A 14650-nucleotide genomic window follows, 5' to 3' on the forward strand; every position below is an offset into this window, starting at 1 on the left:
CCTTTGTACTGTCTAGTTATATGCTACCAATATAGTCTGCTATCCCAGGGTTGACTTGAATGTTAAAAGAAATATTAAAAAAATGTAACTGTAATTTAATAATAATAATGCATTGGTACAGTCTACCGTTCTCTGGGATTTGTTTTCATGATAATCGAATGTAAAGAGTTTTATCTCTAAAAACTGTTTAGCTTATAACGCTAGTATATAGGGCATAGAGTAAGTAAAAAGAAATCGCTAGTTAATACCACTAAAAGATTGTAAAAAGACACCTACACACAAAGAAAAAAAACATACAGACTTTCGAACCGAACCATACAAATACACAAAACAAAAATTCAAACTTGCAAGCACAACCATGCACACATGCAAACAAACAATACACTCTTCACTCATACACACGCACACACATTCACTCACAAATATTAATGAATCAATCACAATCAATCAAATCACCTCTCTCTCTCTCTCTCTCTCTCTCTCTCTCTCACACACACACACACACACAGTCAAACACAACCATGGACATGCAAACAATACACTTTTCACACATACACATGCACACACATTCATTCACAAATATTAATAAATCACTCACTCACACAGATTAATAATGTACAATAGTCAATCCACCTGATTGACAGGTGTAAGTTCTCTTACGAGAGGTCTCTCGTACTGCGTAAGATATCTTACGCTAGGGGAAAATCCTTTTCCGCGAGATATTGAAGCCAAAAATTATCCTTAATTTTGTAATAATGCAAAACGCGTTGCAGCAGCAATGCAGACATAGGCGAGACAGCTCGCGCGCCTATTGGCTGCTCTGCGGCAACTGCAGCAGCCTATCGAGCGAGGCCTGGCGTGACGTCAGACCCAATCAGGGCACTTCGCGCCCGCTGCGTCACGTCCCGCCGAAATGGGCGTGGTCTAGGCCTATAAATATCGCTCGCAGGCAGCTATTATCTGATTTTTCATCCTTCAAGCGAAGCACACGCATCGCTGGAGCTGGATTAGAAGCCGCGCCGTCGAGAGAGAGCACCTTCAGCGGGACGAGTCACTGAAGTCGCTGGCCGCGCCGCCTTCCTGCCTTCCTGCTGCGCTTTCCGGCGCTTATATCCTTCTCTTTTATTACACTGTATTTCTGTGTGTGTGTGTCGCCGCCGCGACACACATTCTAAAAGAGCTAGCGTCTTTTTAAAGATGCCTTCCTGCGGCTCGTGCAGAGCCACACTCAGCGACGGGGACCGCCACGTGATCTGCGTTTCCTGCCTGGGTGAGGAACATGCAGCTCTCGCGCTCGCTGACGGCGGATGCCCTCACTGCGAGCTGATGGCAATGGCGACTCTGAGGACTCGCCTAGCTGTCTTCACCGAGACTGCTCCCCCGCCCGCCGCGGCGTCGCGCCGTAAAAAGCGCCGTGCCCAGCGGGCCCCGGAACCCTCCCTCAGCCGCCAAAGCTCGCCGGTTCGCCCGCTTGCTTCCCCGGCTTCTTCTGTTTCGCTTCCTGACGGACAGCGGCCGCCGTCTGCCGCCGCTTCCGTTGATATCGCGGATGAGGAAGCCCTGCTGGGAGAGGATGATTCCTGCTCTATCCTGGCATCAGGCAGTGAGGATTGGGCGGGCTCTGAGGACCCCGCACCCCCTGCCCGCACGTCGTCAGGCAAGAGAGCTTCCATTGAGACGGAACTCATGCGAGTACTCGCACAGGCCGCGGCGAGCCTCGGCCTCGAGTGGTCTTCGCCTGAGCAGCCCGCTCACAACCGGCTGGATGGATTTTTCCTGCCTGGGGAGCGCGCTTCGCCTGCGTCCAGACCGGCGCCCTTTCTTCCTGAGTTACACGAAGAAGTCGCCAAGTCCTGGAGCGCCCCCTATTCTGCTAGAGTGCGTCCTGCTGTTTCTTTGGCATTCTCCGCCGTTGACGATGCCAAGAACAAAGGATACCTCTCGCTGCCGGTTGAAGAGGCGATAGCGGCCCACTTATGCCCGCCCTCCGCTGGACGGCGCGCTAAGCCGGCCCTACCCTCTAAAGCTTGCCGCACGACGTCAAGCCTGCTCCACCGCGCTTTCTCCGCCGCCGGGCAAGCTGCGTCAGCGTTGCACACCATGGCAACGCTCCAGATCTTCCAGGCCGATCTCCTCCGTAAGCTGGATGAGGAAGGACCTGACGCGATCTGCGTGCCGGACTTAAGGAGTGCCACGGACCTCGCTCTTCGTGCTACTAAGTCCGCAGCACAAGCCATTGGACGGACTATGGCTTCTCTCACCGTGTCTGAGAGACATCTCTGGCTGACGCTCTCGGAAATGGCCGAGTCTGAACGCACCGCGTTCCTCGACGCCCCGCTTTCCGCCACAGGCCTCTTTGGATCCTCCGTCAAGGATTTCGCGGAGAGATTCGCAGAGGTACAGAAAGCGTCTCAGGCTATGAAGCACTTCCTCCCGAAGCGCTCCAGCTCTGCAGCAGGCCGTGCGAAACCGTCTGCTCAGAGCTCACAGCCACAGCCACCGTCCACTGCCTCCACTTCACAGCGCCGCCAGGCCAGAAGCGCGAGACCGCGCTCCCGCTCATCCGGTCGCCGCCCCGCAGGACGTGGCTCGCGACCTAGGATCACGGTGAAGCCCGAGGCCCTGAAGTCGTCCTAGCACAGCTAGGAAAACGACGGTGTTCCAGTCCCGCTGCGGCCGGACTCACACCAAAGCTATTCGCTCGTCCAGTTCCAGAAAATGTGACTGTTCCAGTGTTTTCTGCAGCCAACAAGTCGGTTCTGTCACCCGCTTGCCTGCACACAAATGCCGTTTTCACGGCTACCCAGATAAATCCCCAAAAGAGTGTATTTTCTGGTGCCACGGCCGATGGTGTTTCATGTGTAGTAAGAATGCCCACTGCCCAGTGCCCATCCCTACACACAAGCACAGCCTGTCACACAGGGCTCGCGCACATAAAACCGACTCAGATCGGTTGCGCTTCAAACATGGTGAACGTGCCCACTACCCAGTGCCCACTAACACCACGTTATGCATGTCTCACGGTTTCTGTAAAAACGAAACCAACGTGCACTCGCTTCACGCAAGCGAACAATGCTTTCGGTGTGATAAATGTGCCCGCTGTCCCGCGCCCACATCCACACATAGACATGACAGTTCCCACGGGAACCGCCCAGCCCTCCCCCTCGCGGTTAACCACCGCAGAGGAGTCGAGCGCGGGCAATCTGCCCGCTGTCACCAGCGCGCCCCATGCCTCAAATGTCACGAGCGACACGCTTGTGTTACAGCACACCGAAGCTTCTCCATCGCTGAGCGAGCGGAGCGCGCTTCGTATTCAACCCCTAGCTATCCATGCAGACGCATGGGCAAGGCTACCCGGGGTTTCGAAGTGGGTGCTGAACATTATAGAAAGAGGCTATTCGCTGCAGTTTCGCCGACGCCCTCGCCGCTATGTGGCGCGCGTCGAGACCACGGTAAAAACAGAAGTAGCACATCTACTTCGAGCCGAAGTGACGAAACTATTGAGCAAAGGGGCCATAGAGCCTCTCTCTCAAGATCAGAGCGAAGGAGGGCTATACAGCAGATACTTCCTGGTACCGAAAAAAGACGGGGGTCTCAGACCCATACTAGATCTAAGGCAACTGAACAAAGTGCTTGTGAAGCGACAGTTCAGGATGCTCACGACCAGGCAAATCCTTGTGCAGATTCGCCAAGGAGATTGGTTTGTGTCAATAGATCTGAAAGACGCGTATTTTCAAATACAGATAGCGTCACGTCACAGGCGATATTTGAGATTCGCCTTCGAGGGCCAGGCATATCAGTACACAGTCCTGCCGTTCGGTTTGTCCCTAGCACCCCGTACATTTACGAAGTGCATGGATGCGGCGCTCGCACCCCTCAGAATGAGAGGCATGCGAGTGCTGAACTATTTGGACGATTGGCTGATTCTAGCGCAATCTCGCGCAGTGCTCATAGAACACACGACCATTTTACTCGATCACCTCGAGGATTTGGGTCTGAGTGTCAACTGGGCGAAGAGCTCCCTGTCACCCAGTCAGAAAAGATCTTTCCTGGGCACAGAACTGGACTCACTATCCATGATAGCGCGACTATCACAACAGCGCGCGGTAGACATTCGACGCACAGCGAACTCTTTTCACTGCGGCGCGTCTGTCCCGCTCAAGAGATTTCAGAAGATGCTAGGTCTCATGGCCTCAGCATCGTCAGTGCTCCAGCTGGGTCTGCTCCGCATGCGCCCGCTGCAGTTTTGGCTGAAAGCGCGAGTCCCACGCGAAGCGTGGGCACCCGGTTTGCTTCGCCTCAGGGTCAATCAGAAATGCGTTACAGCTCTGAAACCCTGGAAAGCGAACGACTGGTACCAATCAGGTGTAAGCCTGGGGACTTCCTCGAGGGTGAAAGTGGTGTCCACGGACGCGTCCACCTCGGGATGGGGAGCGCTGCTCGAGGGCAGACCGTTCTTCGGCCAGTGGTCAGAACGGGAGAAGCTCCTGCACATAAACTGCCTCGAAATGCTGGCAGTAGACAACGCGCTGACGCGTTTTTGTCCCCAAATAAAAGGTCACCACGTCTTGGTCCGTTCGGACAACATGTCTGTGGTGTCCTACATAAATCGCCAGGGCGGCATCAGATCCGAGAAACTGTACAGGCTGGCAGAACGCCTCCTGGTATGGGCTCAGTGCAACCTGCGCTCGCTCAGAGCAGCGCACGTGCCAGGGATCTTGAATATAGGACCGGACAGACTGTCCAGGAACAATGTTCCGGCAGGCGAGTGGTCTCTACACCCACAGACAGTCCAACTGCTGTGGAAGAAATTCGGCAGAGCGGAAGTGGACCTGTTTGCGTCTCAAGAAAACGCTCACTGTCAAGAATTTTTCTCCAAGAGCAGGAGCGCGCTGGCCCATGTGTGGCCCCGCCGCCCGCTCTATGCTTTTCCCCCCGTCTCTCTCCTGCCTCAGGTGATAGAACGGATCAGGGAAGAAGGATGCTCAGTACTGCTGGTAGCACCGTTCTGGAAAAACCAACCGTGGTTCCCAGCCGTGATGCAGTTAGCAAGTACTGCCCCGTGGCCAGTACCGATGAGGAGAGATCTCCTCTCACAGGCCCGCAGCTCGATCTGGCATCCTCACCCGGAACTATGGTCCCTTCATGTCTGGGCCATCAACGGGTACATGTTGGACTCCCTAAAGGAGTATTAAACACGATCACGCAGGCTAGAGCTCCGTCTACAAGACGACTCTATTCTTCGAAATGGTCAGTGTTTTCGGGCTGGTGCACAGCCCGTGGTGTGTCACCCACAAACTGTGATGTGACGGAGGTGCTTTCCTTCCTACTAGAGCTGTTGGATGGGGGCAGGGCCCCCTCCACGCTCAAAGTTTATGTGGCGGCTATAGCAGCGTTCTCAGAAACAACGCTTGGTCAGTCAATAGGAAGGAACGATTTAGTCATCCGCTTCCTTAGAGGAGCTAAGAGACTGAATCCTCCCAGACCTCCCTCAGTCCCCGTATGGGACCTTTCTACGGTTCTGGAAGCCATGAAAGGTGCGCCATTTGAGCCTTTACAGTCAATCGATTTGAAACACCTGTCTTTCAAGACGGTGTTTTTGCTGGCTCTCGCTTCAGTGAAGCGCATAGGGGATCTGCACGCGCTCTCTGTGAGCGCGTCGTGCATGGAGTTTGGGCCCAATGACTCAAAAGTTATACTCAAACCTAAGCACGGTTATGTTCCAAAATCCCTCAACACACCGTTTAGGGCACAGGTTATCTCCCTGTCAGCCCTACCGGTCCCTGATGAGGAAAGAGACGCGAGCCTCCTTTGCCCAGTCAGGGCATTACGAGCTTATGTGTCTCGCTCGTCTGTTTTCAGACAGACGGAGCAGCTCTTTGTTTCGTTTAGCGGACGTTCTAAGGGACTAGCCGCGTCGAAACAGAGCCTATCCAGATGGATAGTTGATGCTGTAGCGCTGGCATACGCCTCCAAGGGCATGCAGTGCCCTTTGGGTGTCAGAGCGCACTCCACGAGAGGCATGGCCTCTTCGTGGGCCTGGTCAAGTGGGATTGCCTTGCAAGATATTTGTATGGCGGCAGGCTGGGCCTCCCCGTCTACATTTATAAGGTTTTATAACCTAGAGGTTCCCGCCCTGCAGGCCAGGCTGCTGTCGGTCTAAACTACCAGTATTATCTGACCTGATGCGATCAGCTCAGAATGCTGCGTCTGCTGAGCACAGCTCAATGTTCGACAGTATAAAGCTGGGCAAACTGTGTAAGACCCACATTTTCCCCATCAGTTCAGGCCGTACCCCGCCCTGTCTGTATGATGAAATTCGCGTCCCATCGACGCTACTTTATGTGGAAAAGTGAGGCTGCACCCCTCCCTCTTCCCGGACTCCCTGTGAGTTCCCTGAGTGATTGTGCACTATATGTACCCCGGGCTTTCGCCCTTGGGTCTTTGGTGTCAGATCTCAGCATGCACGGCGTTTTACATTGGGTCCCCTAGCGTAAGATATCTTACGCAGTACGAGAGACCTCTCGTAAGAGAACGTACTCGGTTACTAACGTAACCTCGGTTCTCTCTAGAAGAGGGAACGAGTACTGCGTATCTTGCCGTGCATGCACACGCTCTGGTTGCTTCGATGATGAAAAACCAGATAATAGCTGCCTGCGAGCGATATTTATAGGCCTAGACCACGCCCATTTCGGCGGGACGTGACGCAGCGGGCGCGAAGTGCCCTGATTGGGTCTGACGTCACGCCAGGCCTCGCTCGATAGGCTGCTGCAGTTGCCGCAGAGCAGCCAATAGGCGCGCGAGCTGTCTCGCCTATGTCTGCATTGCTGCTGCAACGCGTTTTGCATTATTACAAAATTAAGGATAATTTTTGGCTTCAATATCTCGCGGAAAAGGATTTTCCCCTAGCGTAAGATATCTTACGCAGTACTCGTTCCCTCTTCTAGAGAGAACCGAGGTTACGTTAGTAACCGAGTACGTTTTGTGTCAATTCAATTATTACTGTTTTTTTCTTGTTATTCTTTTGTTGGGATGTGTTCATGTTCCATAAAGGGGATGCCAGTTTGAAGAATGCCATTTGGTGGCATAGGAACCATTATACTTGAATTGTGAATTGTTTAATACCTTTTAATGGTCTTCTGCAATGTTTGAGGCATATTTATTTTTCATGCTTTAATGTTGGCCTAATTTCAGTTACATTTACATTTTAGGCTATGTAGTTTGAAATTTGTATTTTTTTAATTTTTTTATTGTAGTAACCACTCAGCTGTATGTGGAAATGCATATTTAAAAAAAATGTTGCAAATAAAACCAATAGTCCATGGTAAATTCAGTGAAATCATCAAACGTTTGTATGACTTGCCAGTGACTTGTGACCCAAGCTACGACTTGACTTGACTTGCTTGACATAAAGCAGTGACTTGACTAGACTTGACTTGCTTTTCACAAAATTGACTCGGACTTGCTTGAGACTTGAAGGTTAAGACTTGAGACTTGCTTGTGACTTGCACATGTGTGACTTACTCCCACCTCTGCAATGTGCTGATGCTTGATCCTGCTTGACCAACCTTGCATTAACAATAAAACATGTATGACAACATTTTTCATAAATTTGTTTTTATGTTATTCACTTTGACAGCTAAATGAAGTATGAAAACAATACTTGCATATTTTGACAATTACAATATTGATAACTGCAAATCAGTGATGCACATGAACAGAATATTATATATTTATTATATAGTTTATATATTTGTGAATGCAAGTAATCATTACATGAATTAACATGAATTAACTTTTAAACTTTATACTATTATTTACTTCTATTCTTGTAATCGCGGTTGTTTCAGTCAATAGATACAGACGGTTGGTCTGGGAACGCCCCCGGGAACGCCCCGTCACGTGATGTGAATTTAGCCCGTGGGGGAAAACATTGCCTTGGCGCTCATTGAAATACACGGGGCAATCATGCTGAAGAGTTGCTGTGTCGTTTTCTGTACCGCCAATAAACAAACAAATTATGAATTGATGTTCTACATCCTTCCTAATAAACACACAGAACCGGAAATGAGGACAATTTTTTAATATTACTGTGTGAGTAGATCCCTGTGTGATATAGTAGTGGGTGTTAAACTCGTATTAGGCAGTGGTGGGCTAGTTTTGTCTACATCCCTTACGAAAAAGAACTATAGTAATCATATAAGATTTCTATAGTAGTGTATAATACTTCTGTGATGTTCTGTAATACCTCTATAGTACTTCTATAGTATGTCCCAAAATACTATAGTATTCCTATAGGATTACTATAATATTTTGTCCCAAAATACTACAAGATTCCTATAGTTGTTTTTCATAAGGGATGTCTCATTCACATTAGCGTTATCAGCTGAAGGCTCATGACGCGAGCCGTGAACCTAAGGAGTAGACTGCAGTCTGTGAGTTACTAGAGGACAATATAAGTTCTTAAGTGATCACCGTTTTACAAAAGGATTAATAGTTTGGAGTGAAGCATACGTACAATTGGTAAGTGACAAGGTGTCACATGCCTGTCCTGTCTTGTGCTGCACATGGGTGTTTTGTTATTTTGGGCCATGTGCTCGTGTCTATTGTCTAGCCCCTCCCATCTTGTTATCTGATTATTGGTTAATTTGTCCCACCTGTCTGTCTCGTTACCCTCCTTGTTTGTTCCCCTATTTAGCCTCCTAGTGTTTGTAGTCTTGTGCTGGTTCGTTGTCCGAGTTACCTGTCTTTGATGTTCCTGTCTGTTGGATATCTGAGTTCTGAGTTTTTGTACTTTGTTTGTGTTTGTTTATTAAATCTCCTCTGCACTTGAATCCTCGTCTCTCGTTTAGTGTTCCGTGACAGAACGAACCAGCCAAATATGTGGATTCAGCGGAGTGAAATTTTTTCTGGCGAGGATAAGGGGTCTTCAATTTCCTTGTTTGAATACTTCGCCAGGTGTGTTCAAAGGACTATGGAGGAGGAGAGGACCATGGCAGATGGCGGTCAGCAGAAAGGCAAGCCTTCACCGCTGGTCCCGAAACGGAGAAGAGGAAGGAAGAACCCCTCCGTGACTGTTCCGGTGGTCCCAATTCTGGTGGTCCCAGTTCCGGTGGTCCCAGTTCCGGTGACCCCGAAACGGAGGAGGAGAAGGAAGACTTCCTCCATTCCTGTTTCGGTGCTCCCGAGTCCGGTGGTCCCAGTTCCGGTGGTCCCAGTTCCGGTGGTCTCGAGTCCGGTGGTCCGGTGATCCCGAGTCCGGTGGTCCCAGTTCTGGTGGTCTCGAGTCTGGTGGTCCGGAGGCGGAGGAGGAGGAAGACTTCCTGCCTCCCCAATGACCCGGAGGCCGTCCCCTCCGAGCAGCCCACTGTCGTCCCGGAGGCCGTCCCCTCCGAGCAGCCCGCTGTCGTCCCGGAGGCCGTCCCCTCCGAGCAGCCCGCTGTCGTCCCGGAGGCCGTCCCCTCCGAGCAGCCCGCTGTCGTCCCGGAGACCGTCCCCTCCGAGCAGCCCGCTGCCGTCCCCTCCGAGCAGCCCGCTGTCGTCCCGGAGGCCGTCCCCTTCGAGCAGCCCGCTGTCATCCCTGAGATCGTCTCGGAGTCGCCCACCATCAGTCCTGCCACGGCCAAGAGAGTGGTCTTCCTTTTTTATGCAGTGGCGGTACTGCAGGCGTGGAGGAAGCACAGGACGTCTGCCGATCCAGAGACTGTTCTTGAGCCTGTGTCTTCGAACAAGATGGCCACCGCCGAGCCTGTTCACGTCATGCCTGCCGAGCCTGTGTCTTCGGACAAGATGGCCGCCGCCGAGAGTGTTCACGTCACACCTGCCGAGCCTGGGTCTTCAGACAAGATGGCCGCCGCCGAGCCTGTTCACGTCATGCCTGCCGAGCCTGTGTCTTCGGACAAGATGGCCGCCGCCGAGCCTGTTCACGTCACGCCTGCTGATCCTGTGTCTTCGGACAAGATGGCCGCCGAGCTTGTTCACGTCACGCCTGCCGAGCCTGTTTCCCCTGACAAGATGGCCGCCGTCGAGCCTGTGTCTGTTCCTGAGCCTGAGCCGGTGGTGTCTGTTCCTGAGCCTGAGCCGGTGGTGTCTGTTCCTGAGCATGAGCCGGTGGTGTCTGTTCCTGAGCCTGAGCCGGTGGTGTCTGTTCCTGAGCCTGGGCCGGTGGTGACTGTTCCAGCTCCTGGGCCGGTGGTGACTGTTCCAGCTCCTGGGCCGGTGGTGTCTGTTCCAGCTCCTGGGCCGGTGGTGTCTGTTCCAGTTCCTGAGCCTGAGCCGGTGGTGTCTGTTCCTGAGCCTGAGCCGGTGGTGTCTGTTCCTGAGCCGGTGGTGTCTGTTCCAGTTCCTGGGCCGGTGGTGTCTGTTCCAGTTCCTGAGCCTGAGCCTGAGCCGGTGGTGTCTGTTCCTGAGCCGGTGGTGCCTGTTCCAGTGCCTGGGTCGTTGGTGCCTGTTCCAGTGCCTGGGTCGGTGGTGCCAGTTCCAGTGCCTGGGTCGGTGGTGCCAGTTCCAGTGCCTGGGTCGGTGGTGCCAGTTCCAGTGCCTGGGTCGGTGGTGCCAGTTCCAGTGCCTGGGTCGGTGGTGCCAGTTCCAGTGCCTGGGTCGGTGGTGCCAGTTCCAGTGCCTGGGTCGGTGGTGCCAGTTCCAGTGCCTGGGTCGGTGGTGCCAGTTCCAGTGCCTGGGTCGGTGGTGCCAGTTCCAGTGCCTGGGTCGGTGGTGCCAGTTCCAGTGCCTGAGTCGGTGGTGCCAGTTCCAGTGCCTGAGTCGGTGGTGCCAGTTCCAGTGCCTGAGTCGGTGGTGCCAGTTCCAGTGCCAGTGCCTGAGTCGGTGGTGCCAGTTCCAGTGCCTGAGTCGGTGGTGCCAGTTCCAGTGCCTGAGTCGGTGGTGCCAGTTCCAGTGCCTGAGTCGTGGCCGCCCGAGGGAAAGTCTCCGCCCTGGCCGCCCGAGGGAAAGTCTCCGCCCTGGCCGCCCGAGGGAAAGTCTCCGCCCTGGCCTCCCGAGGGAAAGTCTCCGCCCTGGCCTCCCGAACTTTGTGTGCCTCCCTGGCCTTCTGAACGGTCCATTCCCCTTTTCCCGCCCTGGTCTGTCCCCCCCGTCCCGCCCTGGTCTTATGGAGCGTCTGGTAGCCGCTCCGTAGGGAGGGGGTAATGTCACATGCCTGTCCTGTCTTGTGCTGCACATGGGTGTTTTGTTATTTTGGGCCATGTGCTCGTGTCTATTGTCTAGCCCCTCCCATCTTGTTATCTGATTATTGGTTAATTTGTCCCACCTGTCTGTCTCGTTACCCTCCTTGTTTGTTCCCCTATTTAGCCTCCTTGTGTTTGTAGTCTTGTGCTGGTTCGTTGTCCGAGTTACCTGTCCTTGATGTTCCTGTCTGTTGGATATCTGAGTTCTGAGTTTTTGTACTTTGTTTGTGTTTGTTTATTAAATCTCCTCTGCACTTGAATCCTCGTCTCTCGTTTAGTGTTCCGTGACACAAGGTTTTATGGAGTTATAGTATGCAACATAAGTTGATTGAGTTATAGGCTAATGTTACCGGTACAGCTACCGCGATGTCCTGGAGATTCAACCAGATCACAAAATATGTCTGGAAACGACACCTCCGGCCATTTGGTTGGATCATTGACCCAGTTTTTAATTAAATAAGGGCTATCATAACCTATTGCAGTTAATTTTACAATGTACCGTTGCCGGTCGGCAGGCGTCAATGACTCGCAATATCACATTTTTATCATTCAAATACACACGATGTTCGCAGTGTTTTCCCCCACGCCGACTCCGACTCCACCCTCGCCACGCCCCCAACTATGACTAGATGCCGACTGTAGCGATACCTCAAAAATGGCGCCGCGGTGACGTCACACACAACAAAACCACGTGTCTGACAAAGACCGATAGGCCTATGCATTTGTAAGGAAAAACTATAGGATCTCCAACATTATTGGGTATTACAGTTAATAGTAGGCTAATAAGAATAAAGATAAGCATGTATCAGACAATGACAATATTTTATACAAAACGAAACCATCAACACAGTCCAGCATCAGACAACAGCAGCGCAGCAATGTTGACATGGGTGTCGACGACACTTGATAGGCAGAACGCTCTCCCAGACCCAGACGGTCCAACATCGTACTGGTTCTATCACCTGCAGACGCGTTATAATCTTCGGAAACACTACCATTTCTCTGTCCGCTCTCCACTTCATCTGCTAGTGAATTTAACGCTCGTATCAGCTCTGCCGCCGCCCTGTTTCCTTCCAACACCTCTAAATACACACCAAAGCCTATATTTACCTGTTGCCGAGGTAACAGGCACGTGATCGGCTCAGAATGCATTTTCAAATTGCACATTGAATTTTGCTACATTCATTGCGTGACACTTAATGGAAATGCAATCGCAAGTGTCTTAACTGTGTAAATGCAATTAAGAAAAAATTACATTTAAATGACAATTTTGCCACAGTTTTTGCTTGAACATGTTAAACATATCTAATCATTTCTGTAATACATTTTAATTTAAATTTTGCAACTATAAAGCGTTAAAATGTATTCAATTTACATATTAAAACTAGCGTATGAAATGGCAAATGTAAATTATATAATTTCATTTTCATTTTCATTTTGCACCAAACGTTGCACAAATGTATGGGGAAATTAAAAATTTTAATCAGAAATGCATTGCCATTTTACATATTACATTTCAAATTGAATATTGCTACACATAAACTTCCATATTATTTAACTGAAGTTATGATTACAAATGCCTTTATTTGAATGTATTTTAATCCGCCGGGATGATAGAATTGACGTCATTACGTGAGGACGTAAAAGAACTGGTGAACCGGATTTTTGAACCGGTTCATTGAAATGAACTGTCCGAAAGAACCGGTTCGCGGAAAAGAAACGGACTACCCATCACTAGAGCGAACGGTGATGTCATAGGCCGCCAACAGTACGATCGAAGACGCGCCAAATAATGTTTACGACAAAACATCAACATAATCACACAAAAATTAAATTAAATATCTTTATTCCAGCTGCTCTCTTTCTGCTGGTTGTGTAAAGTGTGTTGTTTCTTAACCCCCCGAAGCCGTGAGGAGAACTTTTATCATGGATAGATGCACTTTTATGGACTTCAAAACAGAAACTGAAATTCACTCCCATTATAAAGCTTGGAAGAGCAATGCAGATTTGAAAATCATGCTTCCCAGTATTGTTGAATCATGGAAGCTACATCAGTTACTTTTGCCAAGAGATTTATTATTTAAACATGTGTCATGTCAGACAGAGAGAAACAGGCATTTAATAATAAGGCTATAGGTGAGGAGGTCTTCATTCCAGATTTCTCTGTTCCCCATTTCTCTATCTTCTCACCCCATCATGCCAGTTGTAAATGGTTCTGTGTTTCTCCTTCCTCTCACCCCTCATCTCAATGTTTCTCCTTCCTCTCACCCCTCATGCCTTTATGTTTCTCTGAGGTGGCACAGTAAGATTGAGCTTATATACATCACAGAGAGACTTGCAACTTCCTTGTAAGGTAGCAAAACATGTTGCTTATGTTTAAAGATAGAATGTATACCTAATGCACATGGTACAATCCACTATCCACATTAAGAAACTATTTCTTCAGTGTATACATTAGTGGTGTATACAGTTGTATTATACAAATGGTACATTTGCATCAGTTTAAACATTCATTCTCCTTGCAAAGAGCATGCCAACTGTACGAATTTGAAGTATCATCATTGTAACATCTCTGCTAAGTGAACATTGCATACCTCTAAGCAAAATATAACTCTACCAGCTCATTGCTCAGCACACATGCACAAACATAGTCTGACTTCACAAAAAACATTATGAAATTATGAAGAAAATGAATAAAGAAAAATAATACAAAAAAAATTTGCATTAAACAGTAAAGTTTTAGTCTTCAAGCAAGGACATTGTGTAATATAACTCTGATTGTATTTGTCTGAAAGAAGAATGTCATATACTCCTAGGATGACAAAAAAAAATTCACAAAATGTGGCCATTTACTCTGTCATGAGCGCCACCTGCTGCCAGAGAGCGAATTTGTCTTTTTGTTTGTTGTTGTTTTTTGCATTGATCTGAACTAACAAATTAAATATCAATCAATGAACAAAGTGTCCTGTGCATAGGTGGAGAGGAGAGATTTGGCTATAGGGTGATGTGTGGCTAATTTACACAGAAGAGACTTTGTTGCTCAGCAACTTACTGTGATCTCAGACTGTGGTGATGTGGTTTCTCCACTGCATGGATCTTCAGGTGTATCTTCAGGTGAGTTTTAAAAGAGAAACTTGTTCCACACTGATCTCACGATTGCAGCTTCTCTCCGCTGTGGATCCTCTCATGGGTTTTCAGTCTTGCTGACTGACTGAATTGCTTGTCACAGTGTGAACACTTGTAAGGTTTTTCTCCAGTGTGGATCCTCTCATGTGTTTTCAGATTTGATAACTGACTGAATCTCTTGTCACAGTGTGAACACTTGTAAGGTTTTTCTCCTGTGTGAATCCTCTGGTGCAGTTTTAAACATTGTGCTGTAGTAAAAGTCTTCTCACACTCAAAGCACATGTACTCTCTCACACCAGCATGAATTTTCTCATGTCTATGTAAATATAGCAGCAGTGAAA

The 14650-nt window shown here is 49.7% G+C and overlaps 1 protein-coding gene across 1 annotated transcript in view; it reads left to right on the top strand.

The window, feature by feature from the left end:
• LOC309495135 (uncharacterized protein) overlaps positions 1–11467 on the top strand; it is a gene marked incomplete at its 5' end in the record, with an annotated part of 23611 nt that extends 12144 nt beyond the window's left edge. Inside the window, 3 exons of the mRNA XM_082164729.1 lie at positions 9204–9477; positions 9550–10443; positions 10789–11467. Of these exons, the coding sequence (XP_082020855.1) occupies positions 9204–9477; positions 9550–10443; positions 10789–11145 (1525 nt within the window). The 3' untranslated portion in view covers positions 11146–11467. The remainder of the gene's footprint in view (positions 1–9203; positions 9478–9549; positions 10444–10788) is intronic.
• Positions 11468–14650: the final 3183 nt, after the last annotated feature.

This window comes from Leuciscus leuciscus (genome assembly GCF_965113295.1).
Source record: "Leuciscus leuciscus genome assembly, chromosome: 1".
Lineage (NCBI taxonomy): Eukaryota > Metazoa > Chordata > Actinopteri > Cypriniformes > Leuciscidae > Leuciscus > Leuciscus leuciscus.